General features: G+C 43.7%; 1 protein-coding gene across 1 annotated transcript in view; it reads right to left on the minus strand.

Annotated features, from left to right (window-relative positions):
* SMAP2 (small ArfGAP2) overlaps nt 1-21,674 on the minus strand; it is a 40,360-nt gene that overhangs the window by 4,496 nt on the left and 14,190 nt on the right. The window contains exons 2-8 of the mRNA XM_075908903.2: nt 12,103-12,236; nt 10,764-10,849; nt 8,573-8,651; nt 7,916-8,002; nt 6,022-6,103; nt 1,775-1,884; nt 1,490-1,655 (exon numbers count right to left, since the gene is read on the minus strand). Coding sequence (XP_075765018.1) covers nt 1,490-1,655; nt 1,775-1,884; nt 6,022-6,103; nt 7,916-8,002; nt 8,573-8,651; nt 10,764-10,849; nt 12,103-12,236 — 744 coding nt within the window. The remainder of the gene's footprint in view (nt 1-1,489; nt 1,656-1,774; nt 1,885-6,021; nt 6,104-7,915; nt 8,003-8,572; nt 8,652-10,763; nt 10,850-12,102; nt 12,237-21,674) is intronic.

Below are 21,674 nucleotides of genomic sequence, written 5' to 3' on the forward strand. Positions count from 1 at the left end.
AGGGAAGCGGGGCAAGGGTGTTTGGGTTTGAGGTAGATCTTACATTGCACTTAAATTGAAAAGTGATCTTGTGGTTCAAAAGGCTCGAGACCACTGGACTAGAAGATGCAAGAACTCAGCAGGGGAGGAAGGGGCATCAGAGCACAGAAAGGCTCCTCTTGCTAACTCTTAACGCGTTGAACTGCAATTGCAGTGCTGCATTGTCACTCCATAGTGATGCCCTTGGAGAGCAAGGGAGATACCTGCCTTTCAATGCCCATGATATCAAGATCAGGGGCATCAGATCCACTTGAGGGATAGGACAGAATTCCACGGCCATTACTTTCCTGGATGGGGGCAGAAGTCTGTCTACAGCTGCAACGGGCAACCTAGGCTAGCGAGCAGGCTGCAGGAGTGGCCCTCCATCTCAGTGGGCCACGAGACTGTCGTGACAAGATGCTCTCCCAGGACAGGGTAGTTCCGCTAACCGCACGAGCGCAACTAGACGTTGCGGGGCGTGTTGATTGAACGGTAACAGCGCTTTGATGGGCCGCAGAGGGAGCACACAGCTCTCCCAGTCACTCAATGCTCACAATCAGCGCGCACCTCACCTCACATCCCCGTGCTTCACATGTGTGTCACTTTAGTAATACTGGTAGGGGAACCACTCCCCCACAACTACGTGGACAGAAACCAGCAGAATCTGACAACCCTGCGCATGGGCAATGGTGAACAAAATGTCCTGTGGGTCGCATACAGAACCCCACTGGGCTGCATGCTGCCCACCACTGGTCTACACCCTACTTTCGAATCACAGCCGAGCTCTATGATGTCAATGGGAAGTCTACACACAGATCAAGGGGCCTGTTTGCAGAACTCAACTCGGAGTTATTATTTAGGACCTTCTTATCCCTTTCAATAAAGATCAGTGAGGAATGCGACCCTCTTTAAAGCCACCGCTCTGCCTGCCTTGCTTGCCTTCTCTCCTCTTACGAATCTCCTGCTCTTCTTCATTTCCTTCCCTAACACACACAATCCCCCCCGCTGTTGGACATCCCTCATGCACTTTTAGTGGATGCAATGGAAAAGCATCAGCTAGTCGATAGCTAATGCCGGCAATGAAGTAGAGTTGACATTGTGATTAGCTTAACAGGAGACGAGCACCCCTGAAGATCTCACCTCATCAGCTCACCTTTAAAGATTTTCTTCATAAAAAGCCTCCAGCCCTCATGGTTGTTTTATGAGAGCTCGGAATCTGGACATTCTGAATACACTCTGCAGCCTATATAAATACACAGTGCAGGCTGCAGCCAGCCCATAGATGGTACATTTTACACCCCATATGAAAATGTAACTCCTCAAGGAACACCTGCCCCATGTAATGGGCCTCACATTAACTCAAAAAAGTTGCCCTAGAAGCAACTCCAATCTATCAGTTTAGTGCTCTCAGGATGTTCCAATCATCAGAAGCTTCTAGCTCCCTCTCCCCCCGCCCCCTGACACGCTGTACCTTGGGCAGGCAGCTGGGGTGTCTGAGAACCATACAGGGAAAGGATGGAGTCTTTCGAGAGTTGTTTCTTTCCCACTTCCTCCGCTTTAGTTCCTGGCTCAGGAAACAGGTTCAGGTTTTCGGGAACAGAGCCAGCACTTCCAGCTGTTGGCATAGAACCAGCGATCTGGGGAGAAAGACGGTGACAAGCTCATCTTTGCAAACACCGAGAATGAAAACATGCAGGCCTGCTCAATGCAGTCACCTAGCAGTCTTTGGAGAAGTTTATTACCGCCCCTGACTCACCTTCCTAGAGTCAGAGAGCGAGTTGGATTCCACTGAAGCAAAGAGATCTAGATCCTTCTCTAAACTGTTGCTGGGTCGGCCATTTGGAATTGTGCTGGTCACAGGAGCATCTGGGAGAAACAAACATTAAGTGGTAATTATGGCTGGCTAGCCAGCCTTCCTGTCAACCGAGGCAAGGTAGCATGTAGACTGCCAAATAGGCTGCCATGTGTAGTGACTGCAGATTAAGGCAGAGCCCTACGGGACCCAGGCTGCACACTGCTTAGCTCTGCTTTGCTGCTCTACCCAGTGCAAGTGACAGTAAATTTCCTCTCGGGACACCAAGCACACTGCTGCATGCGAAAGCAGATGGAGCATGTGGAAGCAGATGACTGCTGCACAAGTTGCACAGCTCTAGCATAGCCCAGCTGCCATGTAGAAGACAGCAGGTGAATATTTCTGCTGCAACGTCGAGTGCTATGCTGGAATAGCACTGGAGGGCTTTGCTTCAGCTCTTCTGGGGAGTTACATTTCCCTCGCTCCCCTGCAGTGGTAAATAAACTCCAGAAATCATACTAGAATTCACGTTTCCATTCAAAGCTCTTCCCATATCAACTTCTGTGGCATTCAAAGGAACATATTGTCCCTGAACTTTATTAGGAATCACTGATCCGTGCTACAGTAACACTACAGTTTGCTATCTTGAGAGAATCTTAGGCTTGTAGAAGTCCCTCATGGACAAAGGTGTCCAAAGGGGACCTTGCAAGCTTTCTGTAAAACCCGAACCAGAGTCAATAAAACAAAATACACGACTATGTAGCACTTTAAAGACTAACAAGATGGATTATTAGGCGATGAGCTTTCGTGGGCCAGACCCACTTCCTCAGATCAAATAGTGGAAGAAAATAAGTCACAACCATATATACCAAAGGATACAATTAAAAAAAATGAACACATATGAAAAGGACAAATCAGAACAGAAAAGGGATGCGGGGGGGGGGGGGGGGTGGAGGTAAATGTCTGTGAACTAATGGTATTAGAGGTGATAATTGGGGAGGCCACCCTCTACAGAAAACCCACTGACTCATACAGTTACCTACATGCTTCCAGTTCCCATCCAGCACACACCATACGATCCATTATCTATAGCCAAGCCCTTCGATACAACCGCATCTGTTCTAATCCCACTGACAGAGACCAGAAACTTCAGGATCTCTACCAAGCATTTATAAACCTCAACTACCCACCCGGAGAAATAAAAAAGCAAATTGAAAGAGCCAGACGAATACCTAGAAACCATCTACTTCAAGACAGACCCAAGAAAACCAACACCACCACACCACTTATCACCTACAGCCCCCAACTTAAACCTGTCCAACACATTATCAATAAACTACAGCCTATACTGGAACAGGATACTAAACTCCAAGAGGCTCTAGGAGACAGACCCATAGTCTCCTATAGACAACCACCTAACCTCAAGATGATTCTTACTAACAACCACAGGACATACCACACTAATACCAACCCTGGTACCTTCCCTTGCAACAAACCCCATTGCCAGCTTTGTCCACATATTCATTCTGCTGATACCATTATTGGACTTAACCAAGTGAGATATAAGATCAGGAATGCATATCCTGCGCATCCAGAAATATAATTTATGCTATCATGTGCTGAAAGTGTCCATCTGCTTTGTACATTGGACAAACGTCTCAGACACTTCGCCAAAAGGATCAATGCTCACAAAACAGATATTAGACAGGATCACAAAGAAAAAACAGTTTCTTGCCATTTCAACCAGAAAGGACACTGTCTCAACGGCTTAATTACCTGCATCAGAAGCCTTTTAAATCTGCACTTGAAAGGGAATCCTCTGAACTGTCATTCATGCTAAAATTCTACACTCTTCGCAGGGGGCTCAAAGACTCTAGCTGTCTTAGCCTCCCCAATTATCACCTCTAATACCATTAGCTCACAGACATTTACCTCCCCCCGCCCCCCCCCCACATCCCCTTTCTGTTCTGAAATTTGATTTGTCCTTTTCATATGTGTTCCTTTTTTTTAAATTGTATCCTTTGGTATATATGGTTGTGACTATTTTCTTCCACTATTTGATCTGAGGAAGTGGGTCTGGCCCATGAAAGTGCATCATCTAATAAACCATCTTGTTAGTCTTTAAAGTGCTACATAGTCCTGTATTTTGTTTCAACTACACCAGACTAACACAGCTACATTTCTAGAGTCAATCAGTGCACCAAACAGCAAGGGCAGGGATTCTCTGCTGGTGTCTAGGGCCATCTGAGGTCAGTTTTAGGTGCCATATTGTTACTGGAATACAATTTTACAGGGAGGGTTATACCCCCCGGGAGATAAAGCTGATGTGTTTAGTTTATTTGTACTAGATCCCTTAAAAAAAAAAAAAAAAAAAAAAAAAAAAAAACCACACAAACTGCTTGGAAAGCTAAAGTTACACCAATCGTCTACCTCCACGTGCCAAATGACATCACAAGAGACCTCCTCTCTAATAGGGAGGTAAGGGTTTAACCATTTAACCGATAAGGATGTATATCGATTCCAGTTAAACTCTTCTGCCGGCGCGTGCTGACTTCCAGCCCTGCTCCTGGAAGCTGGCTGCTGCCCTGTGCTGCAGGCTCTGCAGTACAAGGTGTATTCTATAGAACCTGCTGTGCAGCTGGGCTCCCAGAGCGCATCCGCTCCCTGGGAGCGGGGCCAGGAGTCGGAGACAGTGCGCACCAATGTAATCGTGTAACTGGTAAAAATAATTACACACCCTTATCCTGTAATAGGGAAAGTGTTCGCGGGCGGTATGCTCTAGATCCCACCGGTAATTTGCACAGCCTTCCCTATTAATCCTTCCCTATTGCAACACAGCATGTTGCAGCAAATTAAAAGGATTTGTATTTCAATTGGATTTTTTTTTTAAAGTTAAATAGTTTCCTCTTAAAATATTTACAATGTGAAGTTATGACAACCTAGATTAAGGCCTATATTTACTTGAGTCTATTAAACTCAATCTCATGAAAATATGCACGCATGTTTGCTGCTGAAGTTTAACACACCAAACCGGTAGGAGTCCCTGGCTAAGCAGCTGCAGCCTGAGTTTGCTAAGCCAGCTTGATAGATGTAGCTTCTTCTGCAGGTTCAGCGAATATTTTCCTCACTGCCATTCACTGAAAATTGAGAAACTGGGATTTTAAGAAAGCGGGTCCTCCTCCCTTCTAATCCATGAATAGAACAGGATGAGACTTCTTAGTTTTAACACTTTGAAAGGCATGGGGACCAAAAACTCTGCTCACTACCACCTTTGTTTAATGTAACCGATTTAACCACCTTAAATGTGCTGAATTTTTTTTCTAACACAAAAACAATCTTTAAAATGTTGTTCTGGGATATTTTTAATAGTCCAGTTACCATCCAAATGCAGGCCTACACAAATTACAAGGAAGAAAATTAGTTCAGGAAATAAATATTTCATTCACTATTTTCTACCATGTAAACAATTAAGAATCTGAATAAATGTCTGTTAAGCTGCCATTGTTCATGGGTGCTTGCTTAAATGTGGATTGATATAATGTAGGCTCCTGACTAGCACACAGTACCAAGTTTAGCGTAATGGTTATATTTAAATGCAAGTCAACATGTTTGAATGGCATCGACCAATGGGAATCAACCTCTCTATGAAAAATCAAGTGCAAAGGCAAAACAAGATTACAACTGAAAATTTAAATGAATGGTTACAGCTAGCAGATTTAAATCATGATTGGACTCAATCGATCCTGCCTGCTCAGAGGAGGCTGCATTTCAGTGGTGCCACAGTATAACATGAAGCAAGCTGAGACACAAGGCATATTGACAAGTACTCAAGTAGTGCCTAAAAATCAGGGACTACTCCTGCATCATTTTCAAGTCCAACTTTCCAGTTACAAGTTTCCTTTCATTTCTGGGAATGTTAAGGTTGTCTCTTTAGGTTAGAGCACTAGGTATTTGCTGAAGCAAGCAGGCCCTTACTTCCAAAAAGGTTGTTTTGGTTTTTTTTTTTAGAGAGAGAGAGAGGAAAAAAGAAACAAAGCACACACACACACACACACACACACCCACCCCCATGTAATTTAGATTAGTTAGCAAACATCCCAAAGCATTCTGAGCTTTAGCAGTTGTCATCTACTTATAGGAACCACATTTAAAATCATTTTCAACTATTCAATACTTTTTAGATCGCTCCAAAGCATGTAACTTTCTCTTACCAAGTCCTAGTAGATCCATTACAGGTTCAGTAGATTTCGGGGGACTTTTTCTTGGTAGCTGCATTTCATCTTTCTTTTGCGGCTGAAACAAACAACAAAAATTAAAACCCAGAAGTCTTGCAGTTCTTCAAGCCTTCTACTGCACTTAACCTTTGTGAGGAGGGAAAGGATACGGATTCTGGGCTTGAACTAGGACTGCACTGATCTAGTTCAAACTGACTGTCACACACTTTGAAAACTAAAGTTAAAGCAATGGTAAGTCAGACTCAGATGCCTACAAAAGCAGGTAAAGGAATCTAATGGAGTGCTGTGCTTGTATCTTTAATCGGGATCTCTCTTCTGCCATACTCAAGCAAAGCCTAATAATAAGACGACGAAAGTAATCAGATCCAATTACTTTAGATAAAGAGGAAAGATAGGGCTGTGTCTCTAACCACTCCCAACAGACATCTCCACCCAGCTGTTCCTGGACCATTCAGTCTCGCATACACTTTATAAATTTTATGTAGAATCTATAAGGACACTTAAAGCTTCTCCGATTTTCCACTTCTACTCTGAACGATTGCCGGATGAGACATGTAATATCAAGGTTGGCATCTTCAGAATACCCTGAGCAGGATCATAAAGCTATAATACTGGTATAATAGGGATTAGTGTAAACACTAGCACTTTCAGAAACATCCTGTCCCAAACCTCCAGAGCAGCGTCTTGCATTTCTTGCAGTCAACAGGAAGGACAGTCAAGCCAAACCGCTTATCTTGACAAGAAACCTACATGTGTCTCAGAGCCAAGTTAGTCTGTATCTGCAAAAAACAACAAGCAAGCCTGTGGCACCTTAAAGACTCACAGACTTATTTGGGCATTGGAGTGGAAATTACAGAATATATCATTTCAGTCTTTATGGTGGACTCCATCTATAGATTTGTGAACACTTGTCCAGTCCCCACTCTGAACTTCAACTGATAACCCGTGCTCCAGTTATACTCCTGCAACTCTGACATTTATAACTGACAGGCATTATCACTGAAGAGCGAGTGAGCATCAGAACTGACAGCAAAATATAGAGTTTGACTATTTGTGTCTGTTAGCCTTTGCCCTGGTTGTAATTGCAATAGTGTTCAAAGGCATCTAGAGGAGCATTTAACCTTATCGGAAACAAATTAGTCTTGTGCTTTCAGTTCTCGTTACTGAATGAACATGCAAGTTTGAACATCAAAATAAGCAGCTTGTGGTGCACCGGGAGCCATGATACAGTTAGTTTCTTAGCTAGTAAAATGCAGTTAGCCAGATGGGAGAAGAGTAAGACTGGGCTCCCTGAAAGAGTCCTTGTAGCGATACACAAAAATTAGATAGTGCATGCCTTTACTGTAAAGGGAGCTAGACTCCACCACAGCCTTATGGGTGGGGAGTGGGAGGAACGGCATAAAACAAGGCTGTGTTTTGAGCAAAGGAAACGGATCCAGAGGAGACTAGCTGCTCTTATTTGGAGATGAAGTGCCACAAAATCACCCACTCCTTACTGTGAAATTCCGAGGTATCACCACAGGGCTACAGTCACTAACTAAACCATGACAAGACAGGAATGGGAAAGATCAGATACACAGTATCCCAGAGTTGGAGAATCTATCAAAACGGCAACTGGGATTGACAGCTGTCTGTAGACTGTGGGGAGGAAGGGGATGAACACAACTCTCCAAGCACCTGGTATTGGCCTGTTAGACAAGACAAGGGGAATATACAGAACACTGGAGTGATTCAGTGCCTTAACCTCTTAACAGGATGAGACCAGAGAAATCTGGGTTTCCATAGAAAGCTGTTCTACTGTACTTGAGAAATGTCTGTATCTTTCCAGTAGATGTTTACAATTGATCCGTGACAGTACTTTTTGCCTTACCATTTTTACTTTCTCAAAGATAACGGGTTCCAGTTTCTTCTCGGATGCTGACTCGCTATTCCTTTTCCATTTGTCAGCTTTTTCTTTCTGCACAAAGATAGATACAGAAGTGAGGGTCAAAGCTCAGGGCACAGCAATGGGAAAGTTAAAATAAAAATAGAATCCTAACATTTCCAAGCAAGTCTGTACTGAATTGCACCCTCCGCAACATGGAAAGTGGCAAGCTCACTAGGTAACTACCGTAGCTGATAAATATCTCTCCATACTCAGCAGTTTCCTCCCCCCCCAACCTCTGGTTAAGCGTTTATAACCAGTTTTGCCATGTATACACATGATAATTTAGATCCGTAACAGAAAATACAACTGCAGAATGGCCATGAGACAGTCCCTGTTCTTAAAGAAATGAGTCCCAAATAGGTAAAAATCCCCGACACAAGAGAAATACTTGGAAAATGTCTGCGATACCACTGAAAATACAATGTACTCAGCTGACCATGAGGAATAAGTCAAGATGTCCAGTTCTGTACATTTGCCAGTTGATGGCTTTGTAGAGAATTTTATGGTAAGAAGTCAATTCAGGAAAAGACAAAAATATCAGGGCAGCGCTTCTAAGTGTGATTTGTCTTCTACACAAGTTCTTAGGAACGAGAAACTAACCCTGAATGCGCTGATGTCAACACTTCGATCCATGTATTTCTTCTTCTCATATTTGTCTCTGATAAAGCTCTCCACAGCTCTGCAAGAGGCTGATTAAGGAGGAATGACTCACAAGTGGAAGCTGTACATAGACATGTTCAATAGTTCTACAAAGTACACTTTAAGATCACAAAATAAGGGTAGTTTAAGGATGTTCTCTTGCAACAGTAATTTTTGTTCCTTTCAGTTAGTGTCAAGCTCGCTAATGCTAAATACACTCTTACAGCAAGTGAAATTCTTCTTGGATCTAGTTACAATACTGCTGAGGCTAGTGTTTGCTAGAGATTAGCCTGTGTGTTGGCTTCCTGCCACACCATTCAGCTTCCTCACTAGCAAACTCCCTGAACCTCTACCCGTCTTAGCCTTGCCAAATGGCCTCTCTCGCCAATGCAGTGTCCCTTTCACTGTATATTCACTACAGACAAAGTTCATTGCTCCTTGAAAGTGTCAAAACCCTGCAGCTCAACTGCTGTTGGACAGATACTTATCACTGCTTGTTTTACAGTTAAACAAGTTTTACAAGAAGTCATAGGGTTGCAAGAAAACAAAAGTAAAAGTGTGCCAAGACCTAACCATCTACCATATAAAACTTAAAAACCAATAGTCTGGGAGCACTTTATAGACTCCAGTCATCTGAAGAAGTGAGCTGTGCCCAAGAAAGCTTATGATACCTTCTACATGTCTTGTTAGTCTGGGAGCACTTTAGAGACTATTTGTTGGGTTTTTTTAAGTTCATCCTGTACAGACTAACTCAGCTACCCCCTGAAGCTTCTTAACCTACCGTCTTTGTTCAAGGCAGTTTCCTCACCACTCTTCCGGCCCAGCAATGGTTGACTTGCTGTTAGCCAGGATCTAGGGTCCAAGGCACTGGCAGCTTTCCTTGTCGTTTCAGGGGAAATTTATTAGAGCAAGTTAAACAGCCATTTCTTGATCCCCTGTGGCAAGATGCCACAGCTCAGTAAGCCTTGTTCAAGAGCATGAGTGAAGAATTATGCAGAGGTACTTGCAAAGGCCACTTTGCACCTTAAAGTTAGACAATTAGGGACGTTTCTTACAAAGATCAGGATCTATCTAGCCATTTGTTAGCACCACCACTTGGCAGCATACATTTATTACAATCCTGCCTCAACACAAGTCATTCTGAGATTTGGGATCCCATGTATCTGAGGGTATGTCTGCACAGCAAAGAAAAACCCACAGCTGGTCCACACAACTTGATTCTGGTTTGCAAGGTTCAGATTGTGGGGCTGTTTCGACTTCCAAGCTTTGGTTGGAGTTGGGGTTCGGGTTCAAGGATCTGACAAGGAGGGAGGCTTGGAAGTCAACAGCAACGAAAGAGCCCCATAGACTGAGCCTTGTGAGCTCAAATCAGCTGGCACAGACCAGGCACAAGTATCTAGCTGCTTTACAAACCTAACACTGCAGACAGGCTCTTAGGCTATTATATTACAGGTTGAACCTCTCTAATCCGGCACCTTCAGGACCTGACTGGTACCGAACCAGAGAATTTGCTGGACCACAGGAGGTCGATATTGTCTAGCAGCATTACCTACACTCCCACTGCTTACTGGGCTCTTCGACATTTAGGGGTAAATTAGAGCTGAAGCACAGAACCAGGACTGGGGGCTGTAAAACTTTATGGGACTGCAGCAAATGTGGCCATACCCATGACAAGCGGACATCCGGCAAATCACTGGAGGTTGCCGGACAAGACAGGCTCAATCTATACCCATAAACGGGACTCTGAGCAAGAATCCTGCTTCTTGCTCAGTTTACAGCACTATGACCCTGTGGTGAAGGAGACCTTCTCTAACTTAAAGGTGCTGCACTCCCACCAGCTTCAGTCTGATCTCAGGATGCTTTTGAAAGTCAGCCCTTGAGTTTGTTAGCAAGTCGACAATGCACATCCCACGTGAGGGCTTCAAGCTGTATCCGAGTAGCTTTACTTAATTCTTATGGCCACAGAGCTTCGGGATCCCTGCCAAGAGCTCTTCCACTGAAGACAGCAACGTAACAAGTCTGAAGCCTTACATAGAGGCAACCTAGCTAGGAACCTGCTTTTATGGCTAACACTTAGCAGTTGCCCTCCTCAGAGAAGCTTGTGTCTGTTTTGAAGTCTCTCATATCCCCAGGTAGCAAGGAAAAAGGATGCTGGTCTGTCTGAGGCCGCCTGAAGGTCTCTGGCACGTAGGCTTCATAGAGACGATTTGCTTTTCCATTTCCCATCTCCTGTATACACTGCAATGCACAAGAGAGATCTTCAGTCATTTATTTCAGCATATGGAAATTCTGTCACACCTACAGTGCAACACCACCCTCCAAGAGTCTTAAGCTCCTCTTTCATAGAGGCAGAAACATTTTTAAGTAGATCTTTGAGGCATGGCAGCACACTCTCCAACACTTAACTGGAATAAGCGGAGACTTAAATGTCTGAGCAGCCAGAGAACCCCGGGGATTTGAAGCTTCATTGCACAGGAGATGCACGAGGGATTCTTTTCATCCTTGGGGGAATTTCATGCTCAGTACACACAGAAGGGAAAACCCCATCGAGTCATACAGTATACACCCTGAACTAGGCAGGGCCAGTCCCTAGGATACATTGCTTTCCATGCCAAAGAGTCACCATTTTCCTTGGGGAAACAATTCTGGAACTCAAAGCCTGACTGGCAAAGTTTCCTGAGAGTCAACCTACACACACCCTTCCCTTGATCCCATGCCATTGCTCTAGTGCTACCCCATGTAGTTCCCTTATCAGTGTGTACACCCTTCCATGTATTAGGGATCTATCCAACTTGCCTCCTGCTCTGTGTGTGTCCCCTAGCATACAGGCAGCTATAAAGCTTATTCTTCCCTTAAGTCAATCTTTCTAGGTAGGAAGCTTTACTAGCTGCAGCATTAGGTTTTAGTAATAAGCTTTGAGATCCCTATTAAAAGGGAAACAGCTATAAGACTTGAGAATTATCTGGTGCTGGAATTTGTGAGAGAGAACATGAGCTGGCTGAGCAGAGGATTCCTACAGGAACAGCTGTTGCCACCCTGTTGGGATGACACCCCGTCCCAGCAGGTTGTGTCTGTGCTAGGGCAGCGAGATACCTTTCCTGGCTTGGCTCGTTTGTGCAGTATTTGTGATCCCCCTTCTGTACAGCCCCAGGTAGCTAAGAGACACCCAGCAGCGATAGCCAGACAAGTGCGTGCTTATTTAAAGCAGTTACTTGTTTTGGACAAGCGTTCTATCAATAGAACCAGGCTCTGTTTCTACTCAGAGAAGTCTGTTGCACTCCCTACAGGCCACCGGTTTTAATGAGTCAGCTTACAATAAAACTAGCTGTGTTTTGTTTTCTAACCATACAAGGAGGGAAACTTTGTTTTAAATAAGTCTTCCTACTGTTTCACTCTCCCAAGCAGTTTAACAGGTATTTTAAGATTTACTGAATCCCATCCTGCCAGAGCAGCAGTTCTAGTCACATTAGAGGATCCAGCCCCGTTTTTACTTGTATCTGTTCTTGGGTCCACTGGTCGAGGTTGACAGATTTCACTCTGGATATGTGAACACCTAGATTCCGGTGGATCCCAGCGCAGCGAATACAAATAAACACGCCAATATTCCAGGATGCCCATCGTGGCCCTGCAAAGGGACAGCAAAAGAGGCAGTCATGCAACATGTTCATAAATCACCACCACGAACAATCTCTTATGAGAAACTGCATCAAGTGAACTGTGGATTGTAGATTTTGTATTTTCATCTAGAACAGAAGTTGGGATTAGACACTAGCAGTCTTCTCTTAAAGAAAAAAAAGTCCAAGTAGAAGACTTAGGAAACTCATGTTTTAGGTTTCCTCCTTCCCCCTGTAAGCTGAGTTAGTTGTGTATCAAAACAGAACCCTCTAGAAGTGAAACCAGAGTAATCACAGGGATGCAGAGAGAGGTTTCCCTGCAAGAGCATCCTTTCTTTTAACGCCCCTTCTTTTTAAGTGACCTTACAGCGATCTTGCAGCTAGTGTCCAGCCTTTAGACCCTTGTTGGAGGGCAGTTTCAGAGTCAGAATTGTGCATGAAGGGAGACAGACAATATAACTGGCAAGGTTACCAAAGAGTCAGATTTCTGTAGCAGGCTATGCCAGACAAACACCGCTGCTCAAAGATGAGCTGCACTTAATCATGTTCCTTGTCTTAATGTCAAATAACTAAGTCTCCCTTTACTCCGTGCAGGGAAAACCCCCAAACTCAAAATTTGCAGTCTGAGAGATAGCCACATTGCTTAAGTTGCAGCAGAAGAGAACAGCCCAGCAGTTTATTCTCTCCCCTGATGCCAATATCCTGAGGGACTCTCCACCTTAGGCAGAGCGAATGGATGTTAGGGTTGTAATCCTGAGAGAGAAGTCGATACACAGTTTACTCTTCAGTCTTTAGACAGTTTGGATTTTAGATGCAAGGTTAAACATGCAGCTTTCGACAGACAGGAGAGCTTCAAGGTTTGGAAGAAGGGAGGTCATGCTGGGAAAAAAAACGAGGGAAGGCTTGACACGTTAATTTCACGCACTGTACATGAATCTTTCTGTGAAATAAGCACAGAGATGCATTGCCAAGTGAAATACAGAGCTTCGTGGATTGCTATTCATCGCCACCAGGTGGCGCTCACACTACTGTTCGTATCCCAGCCCCCACCCGCACCCGAAATGTAAGCGTTTGAAGTTTGACCCATCATTGCCAGCATGAAGAGATCAGGCCAGTGTCAAAGTAGCAACAAGTCTGGAAAGAAACCTTTCCTTGATGAGCATAACCAGTTCTCCAAAACTCAGACCAGCTTGGCCACAGTTCGGGGCCTGTTGAATACTTCCAAAAGCCCAGCTGTTTGGTTTGCAAACTCTCATGCAACACGAATTCACACATCTCAAGGCTGGTAGGCTAAAAATGGGATCCAACTGATAGAGGCATGCGTTTGAGCATTTAGAGTGGGTACCCATGCACTTAAAACCACCACCTGCTCAAGAAATAAAGGAGTAGATAGAAGGCAATAAAGGAAAAGCAGTATAATTTTAGAAAGCAGAAATGTTCAAGACTTGTATGTACAATTGCATGCCAATGCAGATATTTTACTACTTAACCTTTATTTTTCTTCCCCTTCTGGAAATTCTAGTAATGCCAATGCTCTTCAAAACTGAGGGAAAGTTAACAAATCTGGGCACACAATCACGGCTAAGCCTTGGATCAAGTTCAATGCGGCCTCCTCCCCCCACTTCAATAGAGTGCATAAGAGCTTGAAAGATCAGGCCTCAGAATGGAGAGACAGTCCATATTTAAAAACAGACTAACTTTAGAACTTACCTTTTACTAGGCCAACTTTTGTTGGTGAAAGACAAACTTCAGGTCTGAAGAGATCTACATAGCTCGAAAGCATCTTTTGCCAACAGAAGCAGAGCCAATAAAAGACATTTCCTCTCTAATAACCTGGGACCAGCAAACCTACAGAATGCTACATTTAGGACTATCAATCACAAAGTTGATTGGACTGCCCATATCAAAATGATGGATACAGCACAATAGAGTAGTCTACTTGCTCATTAAAGAAAAGTTTGCAAAAAAACTCTACCTGCTCTAGCCATACAGAGCTGCGTTAGATATAATGAAAGGTAACGTCCATTAAGAGGAGACCAGATCAGCACTAGGGATGTTAAAATGCGGCTAGTTGTGTGAACACGTAACTGCTGAACAACTGCCCCAATATGACACATAACCAGTCTTATCTGTTCACTGTTTACAGGGTTATAGGTTCCTATCTCTAATTCGCACCTAACAAGTGACAGCTGTTGAGAATTAAGACTCTCTCCTCCTGAATCTGAATTCCAAAACCAGGTGAGTTCTCAGAAGCAGTTTCTGGTGGGAATGAAACGGATCATATAGAAATAGATCAATAAGCCATTCACTGGACAACTATAAAGCATTTGACTTCTGATTCCTCACCCCTGCGATAAAAAGAAACACAGGCTTGGCATACACTCAGTGTTTCATTGGCTTGACTCTCTGGAAGAGGAGTGATTTTTTTAAAAGTATAAACCACTGACTGTTTATTCCAGTTTGACAAAGTGAAACACCTTTTAGAGAGGGCATAACTGAACTCCGGGATAGGTGGTTTGCGGTTTTAGCTGAAAGCTAGATAAGCAGCAAAACTTAAGTTTAGACAATGTCTGGCACCCAGTAATTGCTAGTGCCCTTTAAATACTTGAGGGAATGCAGAATTGTTACGGGTGTGTGCAAACTGTGGTAGCCTTTTTCTAGGAAGGGGCAGGCAGAGTTCCTGCCCTGAAGAACAGTTGTATTCACTAACTCGTTTCATGTAGATAACTGCAGCGTACCCTTTTAGATGAGGCACTCGATTCCAGCAAGACATCTGGCGAGGGACGGGGCAATTAACTCCCTTACATCTGGTTAGAAAGCAGGATTCAGCTGAGATTCTGGAGGAAGACTGTCAGAGGAAGGGGAACTCATGGAGAAAAAAAAAAATCTTTCAGAAGATGGAAGTTCTCACCATTGTTTGGTAGAATCAGCCTTCAGGCTTAGCAGCATTTCCCTAGTCTCTGGCCTCCTCCATGCCCACAGACTGTGGTCAGCCAAGCAGCAAACATAACATGGAGGAATTTACCCCATGGTGACAACCACATGTACAGAAAGGAAACCTAAGGGGGGGGGGGGGCGGAAGGAGGAGGAGGAGCGCTCCAGCCGCCTGAAGCAGCCTTCCCATTCTCCCACCCACCCCACACCAGCCCCTGTTTAATAGGTTAACCAGTTAAACAATGTAAAATCCTGTTGACTGGTTAGTGTGGGAGGTGCACACCTGGGAATCAAGGATTTAGGTGCAGGAAAAAAGCTGGGTCTGAAACTGGCGCTACTCTCATACCTAAAGCCTACTGCCGAGGAGAGGAACAGTTGCGGGGCTGAAGCCTTGAGCCCCTGTGCTCCTTAGAGCCAAAAGCCACAATGATCCTGGTCCCCAAATGGCTGCAATTCCAACTTCTCCTCCTTCCCCAACAGCTGAAGCCCTAAGCTCCAGGGTTAAAGCCAAGAGACAGTTACGGTATTTGCTGGTTTGTAGTGTTTATTAGTCCTCCCCCTCCATTCACTGCTGCTCGACTGAGAGCTTCGTTTCACATGGCGTCCATATCTGGGAGGTTCTACTGTATGATACTAGATGAGAACAGAGTTCTCTCATTGGCAGAGGCTTCTGCAGTGATCTATATCCCTAGCTCATCATTTCTGTGTTTCATTTAGGATCAGAAATAACATGGAGAGGGTATTAAAATGACAGCCATCTGTCACCATATTCTGGAGTTCCAAGCTCAGGGAAAATCCAGAAGTAGCACATACAGAACTGAACAAGATCAAATTTTATACTTTCATTAAAAAAAGGGCATTTTCTGCTAATGGATGTTTCAAGTGTAATATGTAAGCTATAAAAATCCTGTTTAGTTGCCAACATTTTTGCTTGAGCCCAACAGATGCTGTCCTTTGAGATAACAGACTTGCTTCCCTACTTTTGATGAGAAGAGCAGACAAACTGACAATTAAATGAGATCAGATCAAGAAGCAAATGAAATGTCAGGTGTTCCAAGAGGGGGAAAAACGCAGTTCGAAAAAGTAAAAAGGTTACTAGAAAAAACATCCTTGGTATTCTACTTTTTAGAACTAAGGCAAACACTGATTCAAATTTAATGTTAGGAAACTGATAGTACAATACTGTTGTGACAGAGTTAAGCATATACAGACTAAGGATGTTAAGTATCGAGTAAATAACTAATTGTGAACTTGATGCAATTTGTATCGAGTACATGATTAGTCCATAAGGGGCCACTGTGGCTCTGCAGTTTAAATGTAGGAGGAGACGGGTATGCAGGCACTTAAACTACAGAGCAACAGCGGAGGTAGGTCTGGAACCCAGCTCGTGCCAGGTCTGCTTCAGTGGGCTGGACCACTGCGCCTCTGCCTTTTAAATGTGGCAAGAGCCAGCCTATTCAACTACTCTTTTACATCCCTAATACAGACATCCCAAACACACAAAGATGCCTACATCTTTTATCAAACATCCACTGTATTTTAACTCCAGCCCTATGTAGATTGTAAAGCATGTAAATGCAGAGTAAACACCTCAACCGTTGCTCTTTATAGCATAAAGCAGTAACACAGTCTTGGGCTACTTTAACATGGTCTTGTTGTCATTTGTGAACTCTTCAGAGAGAAAGAAGAGGATTTTGCTGCCCTTAGGCAGAAAGAGGGATGCTGCAGACCTGAGTTGACTCGAGTCCCACGACTTGAACTCGAGTCCGACTTAAGTCGCCTAGGTGAATCGACTTGAGACTCGACTCGGGTTCGTTGTTTGTGACTTGAGAGTCAGCTTGAGACTTGCTAATTTTGTTAAATCGACTTGGTGAAAAAAAATTGTCCGAAAATGCCAACATTGATGGCTTGTACAAAAGTAACTTGATATTTTTAAAATTAAGACTTGAGACTCGACTTGGGACTTCGACTATAGTGACTTGAGACTTGACTTGGACAATGATGACTTGAAGACAACACTGCTGCAAACTGAATGGCTCCAGCGTACAGGAGAAACCGTCTGTGGAGGGAGGTAGGATGGGTAGATACAAGCAAGGCTCAGTACAATGGAAACAACTATATAAATAAAGCATTAGGGATGGGGAGAACACACCTTAGACTTGCACAACTGAAGCAGGAGCCACACAGAGAACTGTAAAGTGCCAACTGATATTAATGTCAATCAGTACCCTTCCTTCTTAGGTAATAAGGAACCCTGAAGGAAGCACATGATATATTGCTTGGGAGAGCCCTTGTGGTAGAAACAAGACAAAGTTAATCCTGTGCTGGACAGTCTACCTATATGAAATGTTGGTCAAAGTCCAGCTGTACAACAAAAGCGAGTAAAGAATATTCATGACGAAGTATTGCCCTCCACAACCGTTAACAACAAAAGTCACTATTTGAGCCTTTCGGGCTAATAAAGGATTTTTATTTGGATTTCTCTGACATGCTTAGCTCTGCAAGCATTTGGGGGCAAAGATTATCCCACTAATGTAAATGCAAACAAGACTTATTTCCTCATGAAAATTTCTAGTGCGGGTTTTTGTAATCATGGGATCAAAAAAAAAAAAAAAAAAAAAAAAAAAAAAAAAAAGAGGAAGTTGTTCACATGAAACCTCCAGTTCTGAGAAAATGACGCAAGAGAATATTGTTTACATTGTAGTCAGTTTCAAGAGTGCTTGCTCATGCAACTTGATTAGACCCTTAAAAGCTGGTTCAGAGAATACTAGAGAAAGGTCCTACAAAAATTTAGTTTTAGGAAACTAGAGTATGCAGAAAGTTAAAGCTATACTACACAGTAAAATTAGACTGGTGACCTGCAATTTCAGTTGGGAACTAAATGCAAGAGGCATAGGAATTGACATATAACGAACAACAAAATTAAGACACACAACATTCTGGGATAGTGCTTTGCTTCTTCTTAGACAAACAACTTTTCTGAGGGGAAGAGACAATGCAATACCCCAGTCCTAGAAGCATTTGTCAGTCTAGCCACAAGAATTGCTAAAGAGTACTGGTAGGCCTCTCCCGTGTCTTTTATCCATCCAAAAGCTCCCAACTATTAAGAAGCTGGAGCATTAGGCAAGAGAACCCATTTTATTCTATTTACATCTGTGTAAGAGAGATGTGAATGGTTCATCAGTAAGCATTACTCTTAATGGGTGATGCTTACTGGTTCCAGCCTCAACCAGTTAACCAGAACAGTCTCTGTCCACTGCGGGCCGGGGCACTCCCTCCTGCAGAGGGGGTGCTGCCCCAGCCCAGCGATATTAGGGGGTGGGGAAAGAATCATAGAATAATAGGACTGGAAGGGACCTCGAGAGGTCATCGAGTCCAGCCCCCCGCCCTCAAGGCAGGATCAAGCTCCGTCTACACCATCCCTGACAGATGTCTATCTAACCTGTTCTTAAATATCTCCAGAGAGGGAGATTCCACCACCTCCCTTGGCAATTTATTCCAATATTTGACCACCCTGACAGTTAGGAATTTTTTCCTAATGTCCAATCTAAACCTCCCCTGCTGCACTTTAAGCCCATTACTCCTTGTCCTGTCCTCAGAAACCAAGAGGAACAAATTTTCGCCTTCCTCCTTGTGACACCCTTTTAGATATTTGAAAACCGCTATCATGTCCCCCCTTAATCTTCTTTTTTCCAAACTAAACAAGCCCAGTTCATGAAGCCTGGCTTCATAGGTCATGTTCTCTAAACCTTTAATCATTCTTGTCGCTCTTCTCTGTACCCTTTCCAATTTCTCCACATCTTTCTCCATCTGGCTGGGCTGGAGCGGCCCCCCACCTACCTGCCATTAAGTGGTTAACCATTTAATGGGATTTTACATCCCTACTGTGCAATCCTATTCCCGCCCCCCGAATTACAGAAGACAAGGCAGGCAGAATTTGGCCTAGCATATTTGTTGCGAAAGCCCTTTAAAAACCAATTTAGTAAGAAAAACATTTGACTTGCCAAATAGTTGAAGAACATGGAAAAAGTTATTCACATGAATAATCCAGACAGAAAATTGAGATATCAACACTATACTGCAAACACTGTTCCCAGAAGGCTGGCAGAATTACAGTCACCAGATGGCTGTAAAACTTTTAAGATCTCAATGAGCACTTGCTCTTCTATGCATAAAGTTGGAAGCTGGCTGCACTCTTCTAGGATTACGCAAGGAAGCCTGATGCCATGATCAATTTTATTTAGTATTTTGAATAAATATAGTGTTCATAGATGCAACGGACCTAGCACCTGTTAGAGCTATGCATAGTGCACTCGGATGCTGACCAGTTTTCCTGATAAACCTGTGTGGAGTAGGGCAGTATGGTGAGAGTTCCTGGCCTCCCCTAAATGGGGGCTGCTAATTGTTGGAGGTGAACAAGGAATTAAGGGAAAATTGGTAATTCAGCATTATGCTAATAGGGAAAGGGAACCAGATCAAAATGGAGCGAGATAGGTAAAGGAAGCTTGTCCTTAGACTATTATCCCTGGCTATATCACCTCCCTTGACAGTTGGGAAGACCAGAATGCCTCATTCTTGACCCAGGGATGGCTAGCAGAGAAAGCCCCCTCTAGGAATGAACACCTGCCTGGTAGGTATCTCTATAGCTCATTCAGTCCTTGGGATGCTCAGAAGAGGACATCACAGATTCCAATTAGTCCTAGGTGGGAAGGGGGATGTGGACCAATACACTGACCCAGTTTCCCACAGGGTAAAGAGCTACTTCTAGTAGCATGGATTTGAAGACTTATCTAGAGTATTAAAGACTCCGTGTTCTCCATATTCCTTTACCAGTCTTATTAGCTACACAATATCTCACTTTCATCAAAATACAGATCGCTCTGTAAAGTAAGTCACGCCGCTTTTTTAAAAGCATCTGTAATCCCAACACTCTTCTACACACGTAAGAAAGCATTGAGGCATTACCTTAGAGCAATTTTTTTTCACTTCATAGAACTTTTCTAGAAGGCTCTTTTTTTAAAAAAGCCTCTTTAAAAGCTTCCCGCCAGTTACATTTCACACAGATTTTACTGGTTTTGAATCATTTGCTATACATGGAGAATGTCATGCAAAGGGAACTTTCATTTTTAAAATCCCAGGGGGCTTCACTCTTTGCCCTCCTTTATTCAGCACACAGTATTTTGTCTCAAGCTGCTTATGCAAACTTCCTCTGTAAAAACCCTGATGGCATTTATGAATAAGCAGAAATTGGCTGCAGAAGAGGGAAGAGGCGGGAGGGAGGATGAGGTAAAATAGATGCTTTCATTGGACAGGAAGGAGAGAGCTTAGCTATTCAATTCCTAATGAAATAATCTCTGTGCAAACAATTGTTCAATGTGCAGGCTCCCTGCCTGCAATTACTCCAGCAAAAGCCCAGCTGTAAGAGGGAAAAACGTGGTGAGGACTGCATGATCCATACCAATGCTACCACGTGTTGGACTGAAACATCCTGCAAGCATCTCCCTCGACAGTATGTGTGGGGGAAGACGATGTGGGAAGTTGTGGAGGCAGCACGACAGATCCCAATAAGACATCCCTGGTAGCCAGCTGGAAAGTTTCCATTTAACTGGAACGGAGAACAATTCCCCCTTCCCTGGTAGCCAACTGATGAATTCTAAAACTATTTTTTTAAAAGAGTCCCAAATACTTTTCACTGATTTACAATTTCTCTTCTGGAAAGGGATATTGCTTAAGAGGACTTACTGGAATTCACTCTTCATGTGAGAGTCACGTTCCGCAAGACACGAGGTTACAGACTGCAGTTTCCTCTTGGATTCCTCATGCCACACATGCAGTCCGTCATGTTGCATCAATCTGGGACACAGCACAGTGCTTATATCTGCCCAATTTCAAGAAATTTGTCACTGTTCTACAAGGACAGTCACGGCAAACTCACCAGCCTCCCATAAAGGTCCTACCTCTCAAGTCTGGCATCCTCAGAACCTGACTGGTGCCAAACCACGGGAGGTCAATAGCAGCATTACCAACACTTCCACCTCTTAATGGGCTCTGAGAAGACATTTGGGGTAAATCAGGGCTAATCACAGCACATGAACACCAAGAGCCAGGACTAGGCTGTAAACAAACTTTATGGGACATGATTCAGAAGTGGACATGCAGCTAACTAAAATCACATCAGACCACGGAGGCTGTCAGACCGGAGAGTGCCAGACTAGAGATTAAATCTGTAGATGACTGAACTATATACTTAATGCAATCCCGTTAGAATCTAGGAATAACCCAACATTAATTAAAAATTGTCCTCCCCCTTCTGCCCCCAAAATCTATGGACAGTTGGTTTGAAGGATATTGTGACCCATTATAAACTGAGGGAATAAAATCCAGGTATCTGATACTATGAATACCACAAAGCAGAATCTCAGCTCCCATCTTCTCTTGGGTAAAGAGGAAGTTAAAGCAGAATCAGTTTTCAATGGAGCGAGCCAGGGATACTTTAGTGACTGAACATGGAAAAG

Source organism: Pelodiscus sinensis, chromosome 26 (assembly GCF_052426305.1).
Source record: "Pelodiscus sinensis isolate ZL-2025 chromosome 26, ASM5242630v1, whole genome shotgun sequence".
NCBI lineage: Eukaryota > Metazoa > Chordata > Testudines > Trionychidae > Pelodiscus > Pelodiscus sinensis.